We start from the raw sequence: 22,116 nt of genomic DNA on the forward strand, positions 1-22,116 counted from the left end.
TCTAGCACTTTTGTACTTAATCACATGATCTCCTTTGTTACGTAAAAAGTAATCCGTACGTGTACATCATCACACTGAGGCAAGTCAAAACGTGACACCAGCACGGTTCCCTCTAGTGGGCTGCCAAGTGTATTACACACTGTGGTCTTATACTGGAGTGGACATGAAGTCGCAAAAAGTCTAAACGGTTTGCTTCAGCAGATTTGACCATCAACATGCTGCAGTGTCTTTACTGAGCAGGAAACAAAGAAGAACGTGAAGACGCTGATTTAACCTGACATCTGATTGATTGATTGATTGATTGATTGATTGATTGATTGATTGATTGACAGATTTACCCCTACGAGATGCTGGTGGTGACTCACCGAGGACGCAGTAAACTGCCTCCTGGAGTGGACCGGACCCGACTGGAGGTAAAGAACAACTGGGTCTCTTAAAGTTTCTTCCAGTGTAATACCACCAATGACCACCAGGGACTGGCTCCAACATTCCCTTCTGATCAGTGTTTCCTTTTGAAAATACTTCCAGCCTTCATTAGATATTAGGACTCAAATCCAGATATGTTTGGGGGTGTGTCTAGTTTGATTGACAGGTCTGGGGTGGAGTCAGGTTTCTGGTATGGGTGGGCGGGACCTAGTGGGCAAATTTGGTCACTTCAGGCTCCAGAAGGATGATTTTTGATGGCTTCAAAATGTCACTATTGACATTTTTTTTTTAAAGTTACAAACATTGATGATTTTTTAAAAATGAGAATAGAAAACATTTCAGTGAACGCTACGTTGATTTGTACATAACTCCAGATCCAGTGATTAGAGCGTAACGGTTCCCTGAGAGCCGTCAGCTGGTTCATCCGGTTTATGAATCCATCACGATCCTGTAATTACCACCAGTGGCCACCGAAGGCGCCGTTTCCTCTGTTCAGAAACACACTGCAGTAAATTAGATACATTAAAAAACTCTTTGAACATTTTCTTTCACTACCGAAAAAATCATTTACTTTCATACAAAAAGTTTTAACCTGAATATTTGCCATTAAAACGTGTTCCTGAGCTGCAGCAGAACCGAAGTAGAACAATGATTTGTTTCGGTGCTGAATGTGCCGACTCATCGTTTCCTGCTGTTTCCAGAGACACCTCTCTCAGGAGGAGTTCTTCAGCGTCTTCGGGATGTCCATCGACAACTTCGACCGTCTCTCCGTCTGGAAGAGAAACGACATGAAGAAGAGGGTGTGTCTCTTCTGACGTCCCACAATGCCCTGCTCCTCCCGGATCAGCCGGCGGGAACCCGACCGGACTCCGACCGTCACCGTCATCGACCCTTCAGCTAGCAGACGTCTTCAGGTTTGCAGAGAAACGCGGCGTTCTGTTCGACTTCTGCTTCACACGTTAACGTCCGACAGGCCGGAACCATGAAACTGCTGAGCGAGCACAAATGAAACCTGCAGGTGAACGGGGTCGGAGGTCGCAGGAGGTCGCAGGTCGGAGGTCGAACGCAGCGCGGCGCTTCTGTTTCCTGGTACGAGACGTTAACTGAAGCAACGTTCCCGCTGAGTCGGCTGTCAGGCGGAACGAATCAAGTACCTGTTAGCGCACTTTAAATAGAAGCGTTCCTATTGGTTTATCCAGCTATGATGTCATAGTGACAGCATCTGTTTCCCAGCACTGACGAGAAAAATGAGGAGACGGTTCGATCGCAGTCGTTGGAGTTGATGCTAACGCTACGAGCTAACTGGTTCTGTCAGCGTTCACAGACGAACCTTTAAAGCAACATGGAATTATTCATATTTTTATACGTGACACCTGCAGGAGTTTAGTATAATTAATATTTTATCTTACAAAATATATACATTCAACATGTTAAAAGGACGTTGACGATAACACGATGATGAATAACTAATGATAATGAACTAATAAATTCAACACTGATAATCCAGAAATAATTTTTATCACTTTTTCAAACTAAAGGAAACTATGACGGACATTTTTCACGACTTAATTGTTATTTGAAGCCTTAAACTACGCAATATATCACAATTAAAGGCGTGTGTGTTTGATTGACAGGCCTTTGGTGCAGTAGGGTTTCCTCTATAGGTGGGCGGGGCCTCGTATCCTCAGGTTCAGATCCCTCCCATGCTCCTCCCCCAGCTCGTCCAAATATGGTCACTTCCTGCTCCAAACCTCCTGGTTAATATTCATTAATAGTATTAATACTATTAGTAATACTATTAATACCATTAATAGTCCAAACGATTGCGATTAAAACGTCTCCTCGATTTTATCTTTAGTTCAGCAAAAGCCACTGCCGCACGCACACACACACACACACACAGACACACACACACATAGACACACATAGACACACACACACATAGACACACACACACACACACACACACACATAGACACACACACACACACACACACACATAGACACACACACACATAGACACACACACACACACACACACACACATAGACACACACACACACACACACACACATAGACACACACACACACAGACACACACACACATAGACACACACACACACACACACACACACACACACACATAGACACACACACACACACACACACACACATAGACACACACACACACACACACACACACACACACACACACACACACACATAGACACACACACACACACACACACACACACACACAGACACACACACACACACACACACACACACACACACACACACACACACATAGACACACACACACACACACACACACACACACACACAGAGACACACACACACACACACACACACACACACACACACACACACACACACACACAGAGACACACACACACACACACACACACAGAGACACACACACACACACACACACACACACACACACACACACACACACACACACACACAGAGACACACACACACAAACACACACACACACACCTGAGGGATGTTTGCAGCGTGGAGGAGCAACGATGAACCACACGACTGAACTCCACCCCCTCAGCTCTGGCTCCGCCCATCAGCAGGTCGGAGACGTTCAGCCTCGGCTCGTGTTGCTTAGTGACCAAATGATGTGCAGCTATTTTCTAACCTACATAGAGAAGTTGCATGTTTGTTCTTAACTACGTGTAGAAATCATTTATCACAACATGAATGTCGATGAGGAAACGACGGGCGAATTCTCGCTGGACTTCTCTGAGGTTTTCGAACCCAAAGACGACGAAGGAATGAGGAGAACCGACCGGATCTTCAGAACACGACGACGTCGGCACTCCTAGTTATCAGTTTAATATCCAGCAGCATCGTGTCGGAGGATCTAAATCTGCACTGCAAAACAACACATGAATATTCAACCTATCAACACGTTGAACTGGTGAGCAGCAGCGCAGCAGCTGATTGGCTGAGCCGGAGTTAAGCGGGAGGCGTTCAGGACGTCACGTGTCCATAAATCAAAGACGGGTCGACACCGAGACGGCCGCTGACTCCTCATTAAACTCCGTTCTTTTACTTTGAAAGTTTTCTGTGGTATTTATACTTTTACTGCAGTTACAGATTAGAGAACTTCCTCCCAGATGTTCTGGTGTGTTTGCGGTCGTCATGGTGATTTACTGAACGTCCCTTTAAATCCGAGTTCAGCCTTCAGACCTGCGTTGAGGTTTAAACTCACCGTCACTGCATCAACTTCAAAACGCCAAAATCACCACCGCCTCATCCTGCGTCACGCCGCCTCGCCGCTTCCTGTCTGTGGATCAACAAAATAAAAGACTGGAAAAAAAAAAAAAAAAACCAGCTGATGGAGATGAGAGACGTCAGGGTGAGCGAGCATCGGCCACTTTACGCCGAGAGGATTTCTTGTTTTCTTTCTTCCTTTGGGGAGTGATTGTGATACTGAGGATTCACGATGTGTTCCGATTGGTTGGTGTAGTAAAAAATAGGAAGTGGGTTGCTGTGACTGACGCCATGACGACACAAAGATTGTTCAATGTTTTTCTTTTTGTACATTTTGAGGTGTATTATTCTGTTTTTATTGAATTATTTTGGACTGCAGGGCGTCGACGTGTCTGACCGTTTACCTGCTGCATGATGTCACCACGATGATGTCATATTTATATTCAGCCTTTATTTAAATGACCCTGACAGTTAACAGCTAACCAGCAATTCCATCAAACTCACTGCAACTGAGAAATGAGGCGGGACTTAAAGACCTCGTGTGTTTCCATGGAGATGAACTGAAATTTCTGACTTATAACTTTTGAAGTTTATTCAGGTTTTTTTTATTCTGCAAGAACACGAGTTCATTTTATTTGTGTGAAATCTTTAAATCTGCAGCAAGAAACGAACAACAATTTAAAATATTTAAAATGTATAAAAAAGATCAAATGAGAAGAAATCAGACGACTTTAAATAAAAGATGTATTATGCTTGTTTGTTGTTGATAAAAATATCTTATCAATCATAAACTACTGATAATCAAGTAAAACTAATATATTTCTTCACATTATACTGCTCCTGGAAATGTTTTGTCATTATTATTATTATTAAGTTAAAAGAAGTTTGAGGAATTGTTTTTATTTTGTAGTTGGTGAGAGAAAGATTTTTACTTAAATTATTTTACAACTAATCCATAATTTTGTCTTTTAGCAGTTTAATAAATACAATACCAGAGTTCAGAGGTCAGACAGAGGTCAGACGGAGGTCAGATGGAGGTCAGAGGTCAGACAGAGGTCAGACGGAGGTCAGAGGTCAGACTCGCTGCCGCCCTGCTGCTGTACATACTGAACCACTGAATGAGGATATTATAGTTGTTTTCATGTGATGCAGCTGCTGTAACAGATGAACGGTGACGTGAATGATTAACCAGAGTTTCAATAAACAGCGTTTCTCTTTGCTTTCTGAAGTTTTCTGTCTGAAACAATCGATAAAAAACAACAACCATTAAAAGACGCCACAGCCACGAGTTCGTGGGAAGGCTTCAGAAGAGTCAAGAGAGCTCCCTTTGACCTATGTCCTACAGACATTGAAGTTATGTTGATGAAAGTCACCAAACTTTATTTCTTTGATTGAAAGGAACTTTCCAAAGAAAAGATTAAACACACTGAAGGTGATGTCACCAGGAACCAATCAGGTGTCAGCGTTTGTTTGTCCCAGCAGTAAAAACACAGCTGAAATCGATAACATAGTTTAAAGAGTCCAAATCTACTGGGATGAAGATTTGGAGTAAAAATTATACATTTGAGTAAAACACAAAAAGGGTAATACATTTAATAAATACCTCTATTTACAGAATAAAGAACTACCATCATGCTTTGGGGGATGTAAACAGGAAGTCACATGTGGACCCCATTTTCTAAGCCTATTGTTTGTTAACATTTCAGCCAATTGTCATGATTAAAAGTAACCGAATTCTCTTTAAGCATCTCCTGTTTATATTGGACACATGAAAGTCCAGCTAACTGTCACTATCCCCGTGGGACCGAAGAAAAGCTAAAAACACCACGATTTCCAAGGGATCCTGTTCCTGTAACTTCTAAGCGGGTTTATGGAGGTTTAGCTTCCAGAAGTATGGATATCCTCGGGAAGGGTGAGTCGCACTGCAGCTAACGACACGTGCTTCATGTCTGTGAGAGTTGAGTGAGTTATGCCCCAAAGAGTTGATCATGTTTGGTACAAATGACGGTGTGTCCTCGTGCAGCGCTCCCTGGTGGTTGGAGCCGGAACCTTCTGTTTATTTACATGTTTAGCCCAGTTGCCCGTAAACTAAAACTATACACTGTCATATTATTAGGGCCCGAGCACCGAGCATCGGTGTGAAGCTGTTGTTTTTCATAAACATTTTATTTTTCTTACCCATTCAACATTCTTACGTAAAGTGATTTTCCTTTTTGGAGGTTTTATCATATTCATAAACTCGTGAAAGTAGAAACACATTTGTCTCCCGGCGAAAAATTTCGTATTCTAGTGGAGTCGCGAGTGGGCGTGGCCAAACGGCTCGAGAGCGCCCCCTACAGAGATGCCCCGGCGGCCACATTTACCTAAATTCACCAAATCCGGTGGACACGTGTATCACACCTGGACGCACAAAAAAGTTACATTGCACCGTTACGTCAACTGGACAGAAAGTCAACCATTTTGAATTTGGTCGCCAATTTGGGCGACTCTGACACGTTGTACTTTGTCAAACTCCTCCGAGGGATTTTGTCGGACCGACTTGAATTTAGGTTCTCTGGATAGAAAACATGTTTGGGATTAAAAGTTATCAAAATAATTTGTTTTCATCGATGTGTGTGCCCATGAGAGGCGGCCATTTTGAGCATCTCGCCATGAAACTACAAGTTGCTTTAAATCTTATGTACATGGACCGACCTTCTCCAAACATCACAGGTATGATAACAGCCCCGCCCTGAAGACCCCTGTGTGGTAATATTCGCTCATGGTCATAGCGCCCCCTGTTGGCCACTGGAAATGACACTTTTCATACGTTCACATTCTACGTTGAGCTGGTTGATCCCATGAACGTAAAGTCGGGTCACAATAACCTAAACATGTAGTTGATGATATATTGAGACATTCGTTCGACTTTGTCAATGGGCGTCGCCGTGACGATGCAACAAAGTTGGATGTCTCGCCGTGACACAGGAAGTTGATGTTTACGGTCAAAGGATGCTTGAAACCTCACGAAACGTGTCACATATATCCGGCGTGGTGAGACGATACATCTGATGTGTTTTGCGAGTCGGCGTGGCCAAACGGTTCGCCAGCGCCCCCTGCTGGAGACAGGAAACAAGACAAAAATAGCAACTTTAAGCGGGTATATGTGGTCCCTCGCGCGCTGTACGTCAGGGAGACGGCTTCTGGGAGACGGCTCGCCAGAGTGCGAGGGCCCGTACATCACTGCTTGCAGTTTTAATTATATTAACAACTGATAACCTACAAATGTGTGAATTAGAAGTTTATAAGTGCTGCTGTTGTTTTGTAATTAATAAATATGATTTAATTTTCAGTTTTCAATACGTCTGGTAATTGATAATGAGAAGATACAAAAACAACATGTAAAAATCTGGATTTAATATCATTTTACAGATCAGTGTTTAGTCCAAAAGAAGCATCCTCCTGAGTACAAAGTACAGTAAATATATAGAAATAATACAGGAAGTGATGTCATGGTATAAAACTTAAATCAAAAGTCCATTCTTACATTGTGCTATTTTTGAGTAATAAAAAAATTATAATTTTTATCACAGTTACACTAAAGACACTTTCAAAATGAATTGCAGGATTGTCAGTTGAGTTGATGAGACGAGACGTCTGATTGGTCAGCAGGTGTCAAGCAGCAACTTTGGTCTCCCACTCCTGAGAAAACAGGAAGATTAATAAAGTATTTCCATCACATTCAAGTCCAGAGTTAATTTTCTAAATGTAGCAGTAGAGTTTGGACGTGTTCTGACTGGTTAAAGCTTGTTTTAAATTTAACTTCTGGTCTACGTCCAGAATGGGTGATGCAAAATTTCATCACAGTCCAAACTGGTTTCACATCAACCATCAACCATCAGTGATGTCATCATTGGTTTGTGAACGTTATGAATCCTCCAGTTCAGATTCTGTCCGTCACCATCTTTACTAGTTCGGAGCTGTTTGGAGCAGGAAGTGACCATATTTGGACGAGCTGGGGGAGGAGCCAGCGGTGGATCTGACCGATCTGATTGGAAACCTGACGATACTACGTCCCGCCCACCGATAGCTGTAACCTGACTGCACCACAGGCCTGTCAATCAAACAGACACGCCCCCAAAAACAGGTCTTCTTGAATCTTCTTTTCTAATGAATGAGGGATTATTTTCAGATGGACCTCCAGAAAACTAAGAAGAAGGAGTGACTTTAGCTAACAACACCGAGATAACTGATGGACACATTTTATTCACTTTGGATTTGATGAGAGAAGTTGAATGGGAGTCTATGGAGCCGGAGGCTTTTTGGAGCCGACCTCTAGTGGCACTCGCTGGTATTGCAGCTGAAGACACTTCTGGATCAGAACCATTTTACAGACCTGAAGCTACGAACTCTTTAATAAACAATCTGAGGTTGCAATGAACAGAGCATGCAGCCACGGTCACCATGGAAACATCCGTGTTTGTGTGAATCTCACCTTCCTCCTCTGGAAAACGTTTCCGTGTTCGATGAACAGCGCTGAAGGAGCTCGTCTCAGGGAGTTTTTAGCCGAAGCCGTCCGTCGCAGAAGAGGATTCAGGAAACTCACCTGGACCAGCAGAGACCAGGAGAGACCATCAGAGACCATCAGAGACCAGGAGAGACCATCAGAGATCAGGAGAGACCATCAGAGACCATCAGAGACCAGGAGATACCAGGAGAGACCATCAGAGACCAGGAAAAACCATCAGAGACCAGGATAGACCATCAGAGACCAGGAGAAACCATCAGAGACCAGGATAGACCATCAGAGACCATCAGAGACCATCAGAGATCAAGAGAGACAATCAGAGACCATCAGAGACCATCAGAGATCAGGAGAGACCACCAGAGACCAGTGTGAACTTGTGACTGATGTTTTGTTTAAATAATGTGTGTTTAGGATGTTCTGGTTCGTCGGTCTCTGTTCTGGTCCGACCCACCAACCCTCCATCACTGCGTGTCCGTCAGTAATCCTTCGGTCGGTGTTTCCTACCTGAGCGCGCTCAGTGCAGACGGCCAGCGACCGTCTGAACGAGGTGCGTTTGTTTTGCTTGGTGGCGGACACCAGGTTGATCTCTGACTCCGCCCTCAGCGGCGCCGTCCTCCTCCCGGTCAACTCCAGCTTCTGGACGCCTCGCCGGCCGTTGGACAACTTCCTGTCGGAGACTGAGAGAAGCAGAGAAACAGATTTACTGAGGTTTCACTCTTTCTTTGTACTTTTATCCTTTTAACTCACAATTTGTAACTTTTAACGTAACTATTTCAGCTGTTTACTCTCCGCGAACAGTTTTAACTGTTGGGATTGTTTGCGACCTATTTTACTACTTTAACTTCAACACTATTTAGCCAATAACTACTATGACGTTTTGCTAGGCTACTATTAGGCTACTTTTAATTAACTACTTCCACGGTTTACTTTGAGCTAATCTCTTGTTTATCCAGTACAACTAGCTAATTAGTTCAACTGACAACCTTTTAAATTGTCTTTTCAATGACTTTTGTGAACGAGGCTAACTGTTTACTTTCAGTTCTTCATCTGTTACTTTTTGCTTACTATCTCTAAACCTTTAGCTTTTTTGCTATTTAGCCGTTAGCCACAATGGCTAATTAGCCTAGCTAGACTTTGTTCCTGCATTTTTCATCAGTTGACAGTTTCATTATGTATCGATCTGTTTCCACTGTTTACTTTATAATTGTGACGTTGTTGTGGGATTCCGACTGTTCTGTAGGTTTATTATTTTTATTATTATAATTATTATTATGATTATTATTACATGATGACTCACTGTGGCTGCTGAAGGTCAGCGAGTCTCTGGACGTCAGCGAGCTGCAGACGACTGAATCCTGAGAGCTGCAGAGCTGAAAGACAACAAACATCAAAGATGAGAATCGAGCTGAAAGACAACAAACATCAAAGATGTCCATTCGGATCGTACCATGTGCTCCAGCAGGGAGGTGTTGGAGTAGACGGGCTGGTCTCGGCCCGGTCCACTCAGCTGGAAAGGGTCGTCCATGTAGGTGTTGAAGGTGGGAAATCTCAGAGTCTGGAGCCCACTGACAAGGACAAACAAACAACAACAACAACAACATGGATGTAAATATGAATATTGTGACTCAACTGTTTGTTTTTCTTGGGTTTCCATCGGGCCGAGAGTACGGACAGTACCTGGTACTATTATCAGTACCACCCCTGGTGAGGCTCCTAAAAGGTGACATGGAAACACTGCAGACTTCTAATTGGTCAGGCAGAATCGTGGGTGTCGCCAGTGGTCACTCGTGGTATTACAACAAAAACTCCCCCGTAGACCTTGATTACAAGCGACACATCTAAAACTGTTTCCTGTTGACGTTACACCTCGAACTACTTGGGTTAAACGTGAACTGACGTGTTTCTGCTCGGACCATTAATGTCACACGATGATAACATCACGAAAGTTAAATCACTTTTCTAGACTCAGGAAAAGTTTAAATAATATAAAACCTCAACGGATTTAAAGTTCGGAATAAAAAGACTATAACTGGACTTTGTTTGCGGTTGGAAGCGTCACGTTAACAATCGTTCAGATGTCTTTTCACAGGAAGTGTTTGTGGATGTTGTTGTTGTTGTATCACTGTGAGTGGCCAATAGGAAACATTAGCTCATTGAGACATTTAGTGGCCAAATAAAGGTTTAAAATAGATTTATTGTATAGATGACTCTCCGACCTGAGAGCGCCACCTGTGTGCTGCTGTGTGTCGTTGTCATGGCGACTGTGATTGGCAGCTCCGTCCTGCAGCAGCTTCAACCATCGCTGCTTCTCCTCGTCGCTGCCGACCTGAGACGGACGAGGAGACAAATTAACGAGTCACGAATTAAAGATGGAGGAAGTGCGGTTGTCTGAGCGGCTCACCTCCAGCACCGCCACCCGGTCACCGAGCATGCTCAGTGTGATCCGGTAGGACCGGTCGGTGTCGGGCCCGGCCCGGACCTCACAGCCTCGGAGCTGGACGGTGTACTGAGGCGAACGCTCCTTCTTCACCTCCTCCTGCTCCTCCTGCTCCTCCTGCTCCTCCTCTTCCTCTGCAAACATGTTGAGGAGTCCAGCCTCCACCCGACACAGTAAACTCTGCCACTGACAGTTCATCAGCACGTTTAGGAAGCCTGTCGGACACAAGCAGCAGAGGTCAGAGGTCAGAGGTCACTGAAGAGGGTTCATGTGTCAGACAGAAGCTGTAACAGATTTGTTCCTGTTTCAACCTGTTGCTGCTTTAAATTTTTATTTTTGACATTTAACTTTCGGTTTGTAGACTTCTTGTTTCATATATTTCTATTAGAGTCAATCAAATAAAATAAACATCACAAAACTCTGGTTATCATCTTCAACTGAAGACGTACAATTAAATATTTAAACATAAATTCATCTGTATGAAATTATTGGACATTTAATGCACGTTTTTGGGGCCATTTTCTATTGAAATTGAACGTTTCATTGACGTATATTCGGGCTGAACTGTTTCTCTTGTTGTACTAGAAGATCCAGCAGCAACTTCTAAACTGATGATGTCACTCATGAATATTTGTCTCTGCGTGTTTCTGCGTTTCAAAGATCCAGATGTGATTCTGCTCGATGAGCAACTCGTTTCACGTGGAAACGAACTAGAAACACGTGAATTCAAATCATTTTTTTTTAATATTTTCTGGAAATCTCGTTATAATTTGTGCTTCGTTATTGATGGAAACCTGACTTGTTTACAATGTAAACAAAACTCCACACAAACAAGCGCTCCATTATATCTGAGCAGCTTCCTGCAGGATGCTTTCGGTACCTTTGTCCTTGTTGAGGCGGCAGCGAGCCGGTTTCTCCTCGTCAGAGTCCGACGGGACCGAACTGGACTGAACACAACAAACAGGAAGTCGAGCTTTAATCACAGAGAATCAGTTCTGGTGATTCGGTTGGTGTGTGTGTGTGTGTGTGTGTGTGTGTGTGTGTGTGTGTGTCTCACCCTGCAGGACAGCAGCTGTTCTGATTTCGTCAGAGATAAACAGCTCTGAGTTTCCACTTCTCCTCCAACCTCCTCGATCACCTGCAGACACGTTACTGAGAATCACACTCAGACCAGTGTGATGTCACAGATTAAAGGTCCTTCATCACAGCCTGTCACAGATTAAAGGTCCTTCATCACAGTCTGTCAGATTAAAGGTCCTTCATCACAGTCTGTCACAGATTAAAGGTCCTTCATCACAGTCTGTCACAGATTAAAGGTCCTTCATCACAGTCTGTCACAGATTAAAGGCCCTTCATCACAGTCTGTCACAGATTAAAGGTCCTTTATCACAGTCTGTCACAGATTAAAGGTCCTTCATCACAGTCTGGTCCTTCATCACAGTCTGTCACAGATTAAAGGTCCTTTATCACAGTCTGTCACAGATTAAAGGCCCTTCATCACAGTCTGTCACAGATTAAAGGTCCTTCATCACAGTCTGGTCCTTCATCACAGTCTGTGACAGATTAAAGGTCCTTTATCACAGTCTGTCACAGATTAAAGGCCCTTCATCACAGTCTGTCACAGATTAAAGGTCCTTTATCACAGTCTGTCACAGATTAAAGGTCCTTCATCACAGTCTGTCACAGATTAAAGGCCCTTCATCACAGTCTGTCACAGATTAAAGGTCCTTCATCACAGTCTGGTCCTTCATCACAGTCTGTCACAGATTAAAGGTCCTTTATCACAGTCTGTCACAGATTAAAGGCCCTTCATCACAGTCTGTCACAGATTAAAGGTCCTTTATCACAGTCTGTCACAGATTAAAGGTCCTTCATCACAGTCTGGTCCTTCATCACAGTCTGTCACAGATTAAAGGTCCTTCATCACAGTCTGGTCCTTCATCACAGTCTGTCACAGATTAAAGGTCCTTCATCACAGTCTGGTCCTTCATCACAGTCTGTCACAGATTAAAGGTCCTTCATCACAGTCTGTGAATAGATTAAAGTATGTTGAGTGTAAAGTTGTATTGATGTGTGGTTCTGACCCTCCTCCACTCGTCGGCCTGCTGGTAGCTGTTGTAGCCCAGAACCAGCGTCTCGGAGCCCGGCGGCACCAGTTTCAGCTGGTGTTGGATCTTCCTGCTGCTCTTTGACTTGTAGACCAGCTGACAGCCACGAAGGTTCAACTCCAGCTGAGGCAGCAGGTCCTGGGCACACTTATAGCACTGTTACACACACACACACACACACACACACACACACACACACACACACACACACACACACACATCGGAGAAAATACAACGTCACATGGTCTCATGAAGTATTCACCAAATATGTAACTGGTGAGTTCCACGTTCTTTTAAAGAGAAACTGATTCCAGATTGTCATGTGATTTTCATCACAGGAGCATCTAGTGGACATTAGAGGAACTGCACCCAGGTCAATCTTTGATCCTTTGACAATCTTCTTTTCTAATGAATGAGAGATTATTTTCAGATGGACCTCCAGAAAACTAATAAGAAGGAGTGACTTTAGCTAACAACACCGAGATAACTGATGGACACATTTTATTCACTTTGGATTTGATGAGAGAAGTTGAATGGGAGTCTATGGAGCCGGAGGCTTTTTGGAGCCGACCTCTAGTGGCACTCGCTGGTATTGCAGCTGAAGACACTTCTGGATCAGAACCATTTTACAGACCTGAAGCTACGAACTCTTTTATATCCAGTCTGTGGTTCTTCCTCAGCAGCAGCCTCTAGTGGACATTAGAGGAACTGCATCTCGATGGTTCTGTGTTTTCTTCTCACCAGCAGCGTGTCGTTCCTGATGATGAACAGCTGTTTGCTCCATTGTCCGAGCCACTTCCTCCTCCACAGGTAACCACAGAGGCGGGACTCGGGGGCGGGCCTTAGGCAGGGCTGCGAGGCGCTCCACTGGATGTAGTGAGCTCTGTCCTTCACGAGCCCCTCCCCCTCGTTGTCATCATGGTCCTCCTCGCCATAGGACTCGTAGTGGCTGCTCTCTGACTCCGCCCCCTCTGGAGGGAGGAACAGGTCCATGTTTAAGACGGTTTGTTGTTGGTGTTGTTGGTGTGTGTTCTCTGTTTGTGTGTTTTCAGGTACCAGTGTGGGACACGGTGGTGTCAGCGGCTACGTAAGGCTCCGCCTCCTCATACGTATCTTCATCATCATCATCAGCTCCCAGACCTCCTGGTGGATGGGGGGGCACCGTGGGGCCCTGCATCTGGAACCACAGCGGTTTAAGTTACAATTGTTTGTTGTTGTTTCTGTGTTTGTTTGTTGGGGGTGGTGTGTTTAAACTTGAGAGTTTAGATTTTTGTTTTGACTGTAATTTATTCATTTTGTGAAATAATGTTCTAAAACAGGAAAAATGAAAGAGAAGAAGAGAGATGTTAAAATGGAGGTGAATTTACACACTGAGTCTGTTATAACGTGTGTGTGTGTGTGTGTGTGTGTGTGTGTGTGTGTGTGTGTGTGTGTGTGTGTGTGTGGTGTGTTTTCTGTCCATCACGTAGACCAGATGCTAATCTGCCGCCATCACTGACCACTTCCTCCCTCTCAGCCAATAAGAGGACAGATAGAGGGGAGATGGCTTTATGTAAACACTAAACTTCCTGTCACTCCCTCACACACACACACACACACACACACACACAGTAACACTGCCGTCTCCTCCCAAACCTCGGGAGGACTCAGTCATTACTGACCCACATCACAGAGCAGCTTCCTCCTCCTCCTCCTTCTCCTCCACTTTTCCCTCCTCCTTTTCTCTGACCTCAGGACTTTGCTGAGGTCAGAGAGCTTCAGTGTGCCGAGATGAAAGGATGCTCTTGTGTTACCGTGGTAACCAAAGGGGATATTTTAGACCCCCTTTTTTGTAAATATATTCTTAATATTAATTAAAAAGTATTACATTTTCATTACATACATTTTCTATTTTATTAAGTTTTATGTTTGATTTAATTTTTTCTTTCTTTGTAATTTTTTTTAATTTTATTTGTAATACTTTATTTGTTTTTGATTTAATTGACATTTTATTTCTGTGATTTTTTTTTTTCCGCAGGTCTTTGCTGACTCACCGCATTCCTCAGCCAGGTGGACAAGTCCTGATGTGAGACCAGCTCAGAGGACCAGACACCTTCTGGACCAACCAACAAACAAACAAACAGCTTCAAACTGTCCTCTATATCACGTGTATTATACCCGCCAGTCCACTAGAGGGCAGCATGTTTTTCTGACCCCTGGCTCACCTTGGCCAAGTAGTGAAGTAGTTGCAAGGAGGCTGAAGGCGGAGCTAAGTGATGTAAGTTGTGATCAGAGTTTCCTTCTGGAAATAATTCATCATTCATTTCATATTAAGTGGGTGGGACGTAGTATCGTCAGGCTTCCAATCAGATCAGTCAGATCCACCGCTGGCTCCTCCCCCAGCTCGTCCAAATATGGTCACTTCCTGTTTAAAAACAGCAAGATGGTGACGGCTCCGAACTCTACGCTTCTGAATGACCGTTAACGAACCGTCGTGTGTTTTTAACCTGTTTCCTAACTTGTTTTCTTAAATCAGTTTTAGACGCCGGCCACTGACACACTGCCCCCTGCTGGACTGGCGGGTGTATTACACGCGGTGTGTATTTCTTTTGTGTTCTGTATTAGGAAGAAAGAGCACGTCGGTGTGAATTCTGTTTCCTCTCCTGACTGCAGCGTTAGTCGTCACCTGTCCCAGGTGTGTCTGCCAGATCGTTGCTAGGAGACGACGACGGACAGCTCATGATCATGTACTCGGCATCTTCCACTGAAAACACAGCAGACACAATTACTGCAGCTCGTCTGGTTCTACGCCGTGTCTCCGGTGTCTCCGGGGTCTCCGGGATCCTTACCTGGAGCGTCCTGAAGCTGCAGCCTGGACAGCAGCTCTGAGATGGACTTCTTCTGGGCCTGAGCGATGTAACTCAGGTTCTCCGAGTCCAGGACAGACAGGAAGGACGGCAGGTCCCAGATCAGCTTGGCCAGAACTGGAGACAGCAGGACAGACGGACAGACCGGTGGACAGACAGGTGAGTAGAGGGACAGACAAGTGGACAGACCGGTGGACAGACAGGTAGACAGACTGGTTGACAGACAGGTGGACAGACAGGTGAACAGACTGGTTGACAGACCGGTGGACAGACAGGTGGACGTCTGTCTGGCCTCAGGTTTCAGTTCAGTGAAATAATGTTTCCAGCACAGTTTTCAGACTTTATCTCGTTGTCCCGCTGAGTCACCGTTTAACTGATGAGTCATGTCTGTCTGTCCATCAGAGACAGTGTGTCTGTCCTCCCCTTCAGGTCTTTAATGTTTGACAACGTTCAAAGAAAAGAAAAAAGTGAGCTTTAAATAAAACGTATGTATAGTTTTATTCGTGAATATCAGTGAATTTAAAAGATTTAAAAATTATATTTAGGCAGGAAGTCCTGCCTCCTACCTTATTGAATATTATTTTAGGACTTTAGCATAATAAAGATGGAGGTTGAGAAATAAAACGGTGTTTAAACGTGACCTCGTCCAGACCGAGTTCTGAACGATCAGTTGTATGAATGAATGCTGACGATGGGTTCAGGGACCTGAAACCAGCGGAACACTCAGATTCATCCTCGTCACACCAGAACGTGTAAAAACATTCAGCTTGCTGTCTTCACCTGTCTTTATTTCCCTCCCAGATGATCGAGTGAATCCAACCGCTGATTGAATGAAACCACGACGTCTCCTACGAACAGTCGAAGCAGTTTCACAGGTTCTGACTGCAGTCGGGTTTTTATTGAGTCACTGAGAAAATTGATGGCACCTGGACAGTGAAACGTTTCCCAGCGCCAATGTCCCAGTGATCTTCACACGTTAATGATCAGGTGACCTTCACACGTTAATGATCAGGTGACCTTCACACGTTAATGATCAGGTGACCTTCACACGTTAATGATCAGGTGACCTTCACACGTTAATGATCAGGTGACCTTCACACATTAACCAATGTCAGGAGACGTTAATGTTTCACACAGAACAAAGAATGCTGTTACATCACCTGAAACTGCTGCTGCCTCCTCACCAACAACTAGAACCTCCTTACCGACTGATAGAACCTCCTCACCGACAGATAGAACCTCCTCACTGACCAGTGTAGTACTCCTGCAGTACTCCGGTACTCCTGCAGTACTCCAGTACTCCTGTAGTACTCCTGCAGTACTCCTGTACTCCTATCGGTCGGTGAGGAGGTTCCAGTGGTCGGTGACGAGGTTCTAGTGGTCCGTTATGAGGTTCTATCAGTCAGACTCCCTCCAGTACTCCTGTAGTACTCCTGCAGTACTGGAAGGAGTCTGAATGGTTGGAAGGAGTCTGATTGGTTGGAAGGAGTCTGATTGGTTGGAGGAGTCTGAATGGTTGGAAGGAGTCTGGTTGGTTGGAAGGAGTCTGATTAGTTGGAGGAGTCTGAATGGTTGGAAGGAGTCTGAATGGTTGGAAGGAGTCTGAATGGTTGGAAGGAGTCTGATTAGTTGGAGGAGTCTGATTGGTTGGAGGAGTCTGAATGGTTGGAAGGAGTCTGATTAGTTGGAGGAGTCTGATTGGTTGGAGGAGTCTGAATGGTTGGAAGGAGTCTGAATGGTTGGAGGAGTCTGATTGGTTGGAGGAGTCTGAATGGTTGGAAGGAGTCTGGTTGGTTGGAAGGAGTCTGATTAGTTAGAGGAGTCTGAATGGTTGGAAGGAGTCTGAATGGTTGGAAGGAGTCTGAATGGTTGGAAGGAGTCTGAATGGTTGGAAGGAGTCTGATTAGTTGGAGGAGTCTGAATGGTTGGAGGAGTCTGAATGGTTGGAAGGAGTCTGATTAGTTGGAGGAGTCTGATTGGTTGGAGGAGTCTGAATGGTTGGAAGGAGTCTGAATGGTTGGAGGAGTCTGATTGGTTGGAGGAGTCTGATTGGTTGGAGGAGTCTGATTGGTTGGAGGAGTCTGATTGGTTGGAAGGAGTCTGAATGGTTGGAGGAGTCTGAATGGTTGGAGGGAGTCTGAATGGTTGGAAGGAGTCTGATTAGTTGGAGGAGTCTGAATGGTTGGAAGGAGTCTGAATGGTTGGAAGGAGTCTGGTTGGTTGGAGGAGTCTGAATGGTTGGAGGAGTCTGAATGGTTGGAGGAGTCTGAATGGTTGGAAGGAGTCTGGTTGGTTGGAAGGAGTCTGATTAGTTGGAGGAGTCTGAATGGTTGGAAGGAGTCTGAATGGTTGGAAGGAGTCTGAATGGTTGGAAGGAGTCTGATTAGTTGGAGGAGTCTGATTGGTTGGAGGAGTCTGAATGGTTGGAAGGAGTCTGATTAGTTGGAGGAGTCTGATTGGTTGGAGGAGTCTGAATGGTTGGAAGGAGTCTGAATGGTTGGAGGAGTCTGATTGGTTGGAGGAGTCTGAATGGTTGGAAGGAGTCTGGTTGGTTGGAAGGAGTCTGATTAGTTAGAGGAGTCTGAATGGTTGGAAGGAGTCTGAATGGTTGGAAGGAGTCTGAATGGTTGGAAGGAGTCTGAATGGTTGGAAGGAGTCTGATTAGTTGGAGGAGTCTGAATGGTTGGAGGAGTCTGAATGGTTGGAAGGAGTCTGATTAGTTGGAGGAGTCTGATTGGTTGGAGGAGTCTGAATGGTTGGAAGGAGTCTGAATGGTTGGAGGAGTCTGATTGGTTGGAGGAGTCTGATTGGTTGGAGGAGTCTGATTGGTTGGAGGAGTCTGATTGGTTGGAAGGAGTCTGAATGGTTGGAGGAGTCTGATTGGTTGGAGGAGTCTGAATGGTTGGAGGAGTCTGAATGGTTGGAAGGAGTCTGAATGGTTGGAGGAGTCTGATTGGTTGGAGGAGTCTGAATGGTTGGAAGGAGTCTGAATGGTTGGAGGAGTCTGATTGGTTGGAGGAGTCTGAATGGTTGGAAGGAGTCTGAATGGTTGGAAGGAGTCTGAATGGTTGGAGGAGTCTGAATGGTTGGAAGGAGTCTGAATGGTTGGAAGGAGTCTGAATGGTTGGAGGAGTCTGAATGGTTGGAAGGAGTCTGAATGATGAACATGGAGAACAGAGAGCAGTGATTGTCCTGCAGACGGACTTCATCCATTCATTTATTCTCTGAGTGGGAGACGAAGGTTCAACGTGTCACATTAACTCGTCTCTGCTGACTGAGGACGCTAATCAGCTGCTTTAAACACAGAGCTGCACATAACTCACACACCCACTACACAACAATACACAACACACAACACAACACACCCCCAACACAACAATACACAACACACGACACAACACACCCACTACACAACAATACAACAACAGCAGCAGCACACTGTGAGCCAGAACTCTGTCGGTTGAAGATAAACGGACGTTTGTTATCTGTCCATCAACATCAACTTCCTGTCTCTGACTTTGATGCAGCGAGACACACACACAGTCCTGTTTATGTCACTTCAGGGGACATTGCATTGACTTGCGTTCATTTCCTGGAGACGGATCTTCATCACCAAACCTACCGGGACCAGAACCCTGAAGCAGAATCACGTCTCCGTCTGTCTCTGACTATGTGTGAACCCTAAACCTCCGACACCAGAACCTCCTACACCAGAACCTCTGATACCAGAACCTTTGACACCAGAACTTCAGACACCAGAACCTCCTACACCAGAATCTCCGACACCAGAACCTCTGACACCAGAACCTCCAATACCAGAACCTCCGATACCAGAACCTCTGATACCAGAACCTCTGACACCAGAACGTCCGATACCAGAACCTCCGACACCAGAACCTCCGACACCAGAACCTCTGATACCAGAACCTTCTGTCTTCTGTCTGCTGTCCACCCCGTAACGTCTGAACAACATTATACATCAGAGATCAGCAATGAGACTGAAACATGAAGCGTGTTTGTCAGCTGTCCTGAAGTCATGCAGGAATCTACTGGATTTAAATGCAGATGTCATGTTTACATCAAGGATCCATCTTCCCATCTGACATATGAAGTTTTGTTTGATCCCTGAAGTTCTCCAGCTGTAGTTTTGTTTATTTGTGATATTTGAGGAAAAAGCCTGAAACTGAAGACGCTGCGGTGACGGACAGAAAGCGGCCAAGCGGCTCCTGTGATTGGCCGAAAATTGAAAAGTTTAGAAAAAGCTGAAAGTGATTTAAGCTACGTTACCATGAAAAGCAAACCCTTAAATTAGCCCAATGATGGCATTCCTCCTGACCTCCTAAATGTGTGTGTGTGTGTGTGTGTGTGTGTGTGTGTGTGTGTGTGTGTGTACAGCCATCATTATGGGGACATGTTAGAATCAGGTTTTGGTTAAAGGATTACGTCACTGAAGGTCCCCACAAAGATGGAAGTACCAGCATGTGTGTGTGTCTGTTTTTTCGGGTGTGGAGACGCCTAAATAAGTAATATACATATGTACATATATATATATATATATATATATATATATATATACATATATACGTATATATGTATATATATTATTATATATATTATATTTTATAGCAGAATGTTGATTTAAAAACACAAAAATACAAAGATGTGCTGAATCTAAACAGTCTATTAGAGCTGTCTCCTGAGAGGAGGAGGAGGAAGTGATGAAGAGGAGGAGGAGGAGGTAGGATGCTGTCGGAGAACAGACGGGTGTTTCTGATTGGTTTGTTGCTGTAGTTAACATACCATCAGTGTGATAAAGACTCCACAACAGCAGAACGAGGGATTGTAACACGTCCTCTACAGGCAGAGACAGGAACTACAGGGACACTGTCCTCTACAGGCAGAGACGGGAACTACAGGGACACTGTCCTCTACAGGCAGAGACAGGAACTACAGGAACACTGTCCTCTACAGGCAGAGACGGGAACTACAGGGACACTGTCCTCTACAGGCAGAGACAGGAACTACAGGAACACTGTCCTCTACAGGCAGAGACGGGAACTACAGGAACACTGTCCTCTACAGGCAGAGACAGGAACTACAGGAACACTGTCCTCTACAGGCAGAGACGGGAACTACAGGAACACTGTCCTCTACAGGCAGAGACGGGAACTACAGGAACACTGTCCTCTACAGGCAGAGACAGGAACTACAGGAACACTGTCCTCTACAGGCAGAGACGGGAACTACAGGAACACTGTCCTCTACAGGCAGAGACTGTCACTGTGTTAATAAGAAGTGCTTTTTTATATTGCATTCAACAATTCTATATATTATTTCCCATGTGAAATCACCTAATAATAATGTGTGCCTGTATTTGGTACATGTGAAATTTATCTAAGATGTAAAAAACATGTAAAATAAAAGACGTTATCATTTGTTTTTCCTTTTTAAACCTCTGCATGTCCTGCTTTTGACATCTGAAAGCTTACGTACCGACATGATGTGAAACCATCATATTCAACAATCACGTGTTCGTATGAATTTTTCCACGTCTGAACTTGCTCCTGTGTTAAAGTCAAATGTACTTTATATGATAAATTAATGTGCGCTCGTTACTCTGTTTTAATTGACCTCCTGTGGTGTGAAGACATTATTCCTATTTAATTATTATTTCTATACTTGTATGATGTGTGTAGTTAAATATTATAAAGTGAAGACACTACCTTTCTGTTTGTCCATGTCTGTCGTCTCAGCGGCTGCCGGTCTTCGGTCTCATATCTCTGCTGAAGGATCCCAAACAGATTTCCTCTCTGAACTGCCTCTGTGTGCTCAGTGAGCAGCAGTTTGAGGTCTGCCAGCCGAGTCCTGCCTCCGAGTGACTTCAGCACACGAGGGAGGAGGAAGAGGCCGGCTCAGCGAGGAAGTCCAAAACAACTCCCCCAACACAGATACAGCTCATAATGATGCAATAAAGAACTCTACAAAAATAAAATCACAATAACAGTTGTGTATTGTTGATTATTTTCACTGCCTTCAAATCAAATTGAGAACTCAGTCAAATATGAACAAACACATGTTTTCCATCCAGTGTGATAAACACTAAAATTAAAAGGCCATTAATGCGTTTGAAAATTAGAGGTGCTTATACTGAGTGCAGAAGCTGCCTGGTATACATCATGTTTTTAACTTTCTGTGAGTATCAAAGTCATTCAGAGACAGTTGTCTGTACATCTAATAATTTACAGCATACAGGAGTTGCTAGTTGATAATTCGGTATACATTATTTTTCAAAAGATACAAATCTACAGTGAGCAGCTCTATCAGGAAATGTCTCAGCTCTTTTCTTAAAAGGGAAAGTTTACTGTTTTTGTGATTTTATGACATTTGTTGAGCAGTTTGGACTGATTGTTGTTCCAGCAACATTAAATTAAAAACACGGCAATTAAAATTACATTATTCAAAAGTTGACGATATAAATTATTTACAATTTCATGTTTTTTAATTAATGTTCCATTCACTGCTTTTCTTTTGCTTTTCTTG

General features: G+C 44.2%; 2 protein-coding genes across 7 annotated transcripts in view; one reads left to right on the forward strand and one right to left on the reverse strand.

Moving 5' to 3' along the window:
- The window catches only part of LOC138194711 (dematin-like), a 24,702-nt gene extending 19,805 nt beyond the window's left edge, over positions 1-4,897 (forward strand). For all 6 annotated transcript variants that reach the window (XM_069143651.1, XM_069143650.1, XM_069143648.1 and 3 more), the window contains 2 exons: positions 333-413; positions 1,128-4,897. In XM_069143651.1, the coding sequence (XP_068999752.1) occupies positions 333-413; positions 1,128-1,241 (195 nt within the window). In that variant the 3' untranslated portion in view covers positions 1,242-4,897. The remainder of the gene's footprint in view (positions 1-332; positions 414-1,127) is intronic.
- A 2,160-nt stretch (positions 4,898-7,057) lies between these two features.
- Positions 7,058-21,554, reverse strand: LOC138194705 (actin filament-associated protein 1-like 2). Its single transcript, XM_069143638.1, has 16 exons — positions 21,300-21,554; positions 15,559-15,693; positions 15,396-15,473; positions 14,764-14,825; positions 13,787-13,907; positions 13,472-13,701; positions 12,707-12,886; positions 11,680-11,760; positions 11,503-11,569; positions 10,587-10,837; positions 10,402-10,511; positions 9,633-9,750; positions 9,483-9,555; positions 8,690-8,862; positions 8,153-8,263; positions 7,058-7,359 (listed from the first exon to the last, which is right to left on the reverse strand). The coding sequence occupies exons 1-16, from the start codon at positions 21,313-21,315 to the stop codon at positions 7,333-7,335; spliced, it is 1,833 nt and encodes a 610-aa protein (XP_068999739.1). The 5' UTR covers positions 21,316-21,554; the 3' UTR covers positions 7,058-7,332.
- Between the last annotated feature and the right edge of the window lie 562 nt (positions 21,555-22,116).

Source organism: Embiotoca jacksoni, unplaced genomic scaffold (genome assembly GCF_022577435.1).
Source record: "Embiotoca jacksoni isolate LCO1_2020_lvr unplaced genomic scaffold, fEmbJac1.0.p SCAF_112, whole genome shotgun sequence".
Classification (NCBI taxonomy): domain Eukaryota; kingdom Metazoa; phylum Chordata; class Actinopteri; family Embiotocidae; genus Embiotoca; species Embiotoca jacksoni.

Bases quoted from the DNA above. Each gene is read 5' to 3' on its own strand.
- LOC138194705 (XM_069143638.1), bottom strand. The intron at 13,702-13,786 runs GTACCTGAAAAC...TCCTCCCTCCAG, and splicing joins CACCACCGTGTCCCACACTG to AGGGGGCGGAGTCAGAGAGC. The intron at 9,556-9,632 runs GTACGATCCGAA...GTTGTCTTTCAG, and splicing joins CCTCCCTGCTGGAGCACATG to CTCTGCAGCTCTCAGGATTC.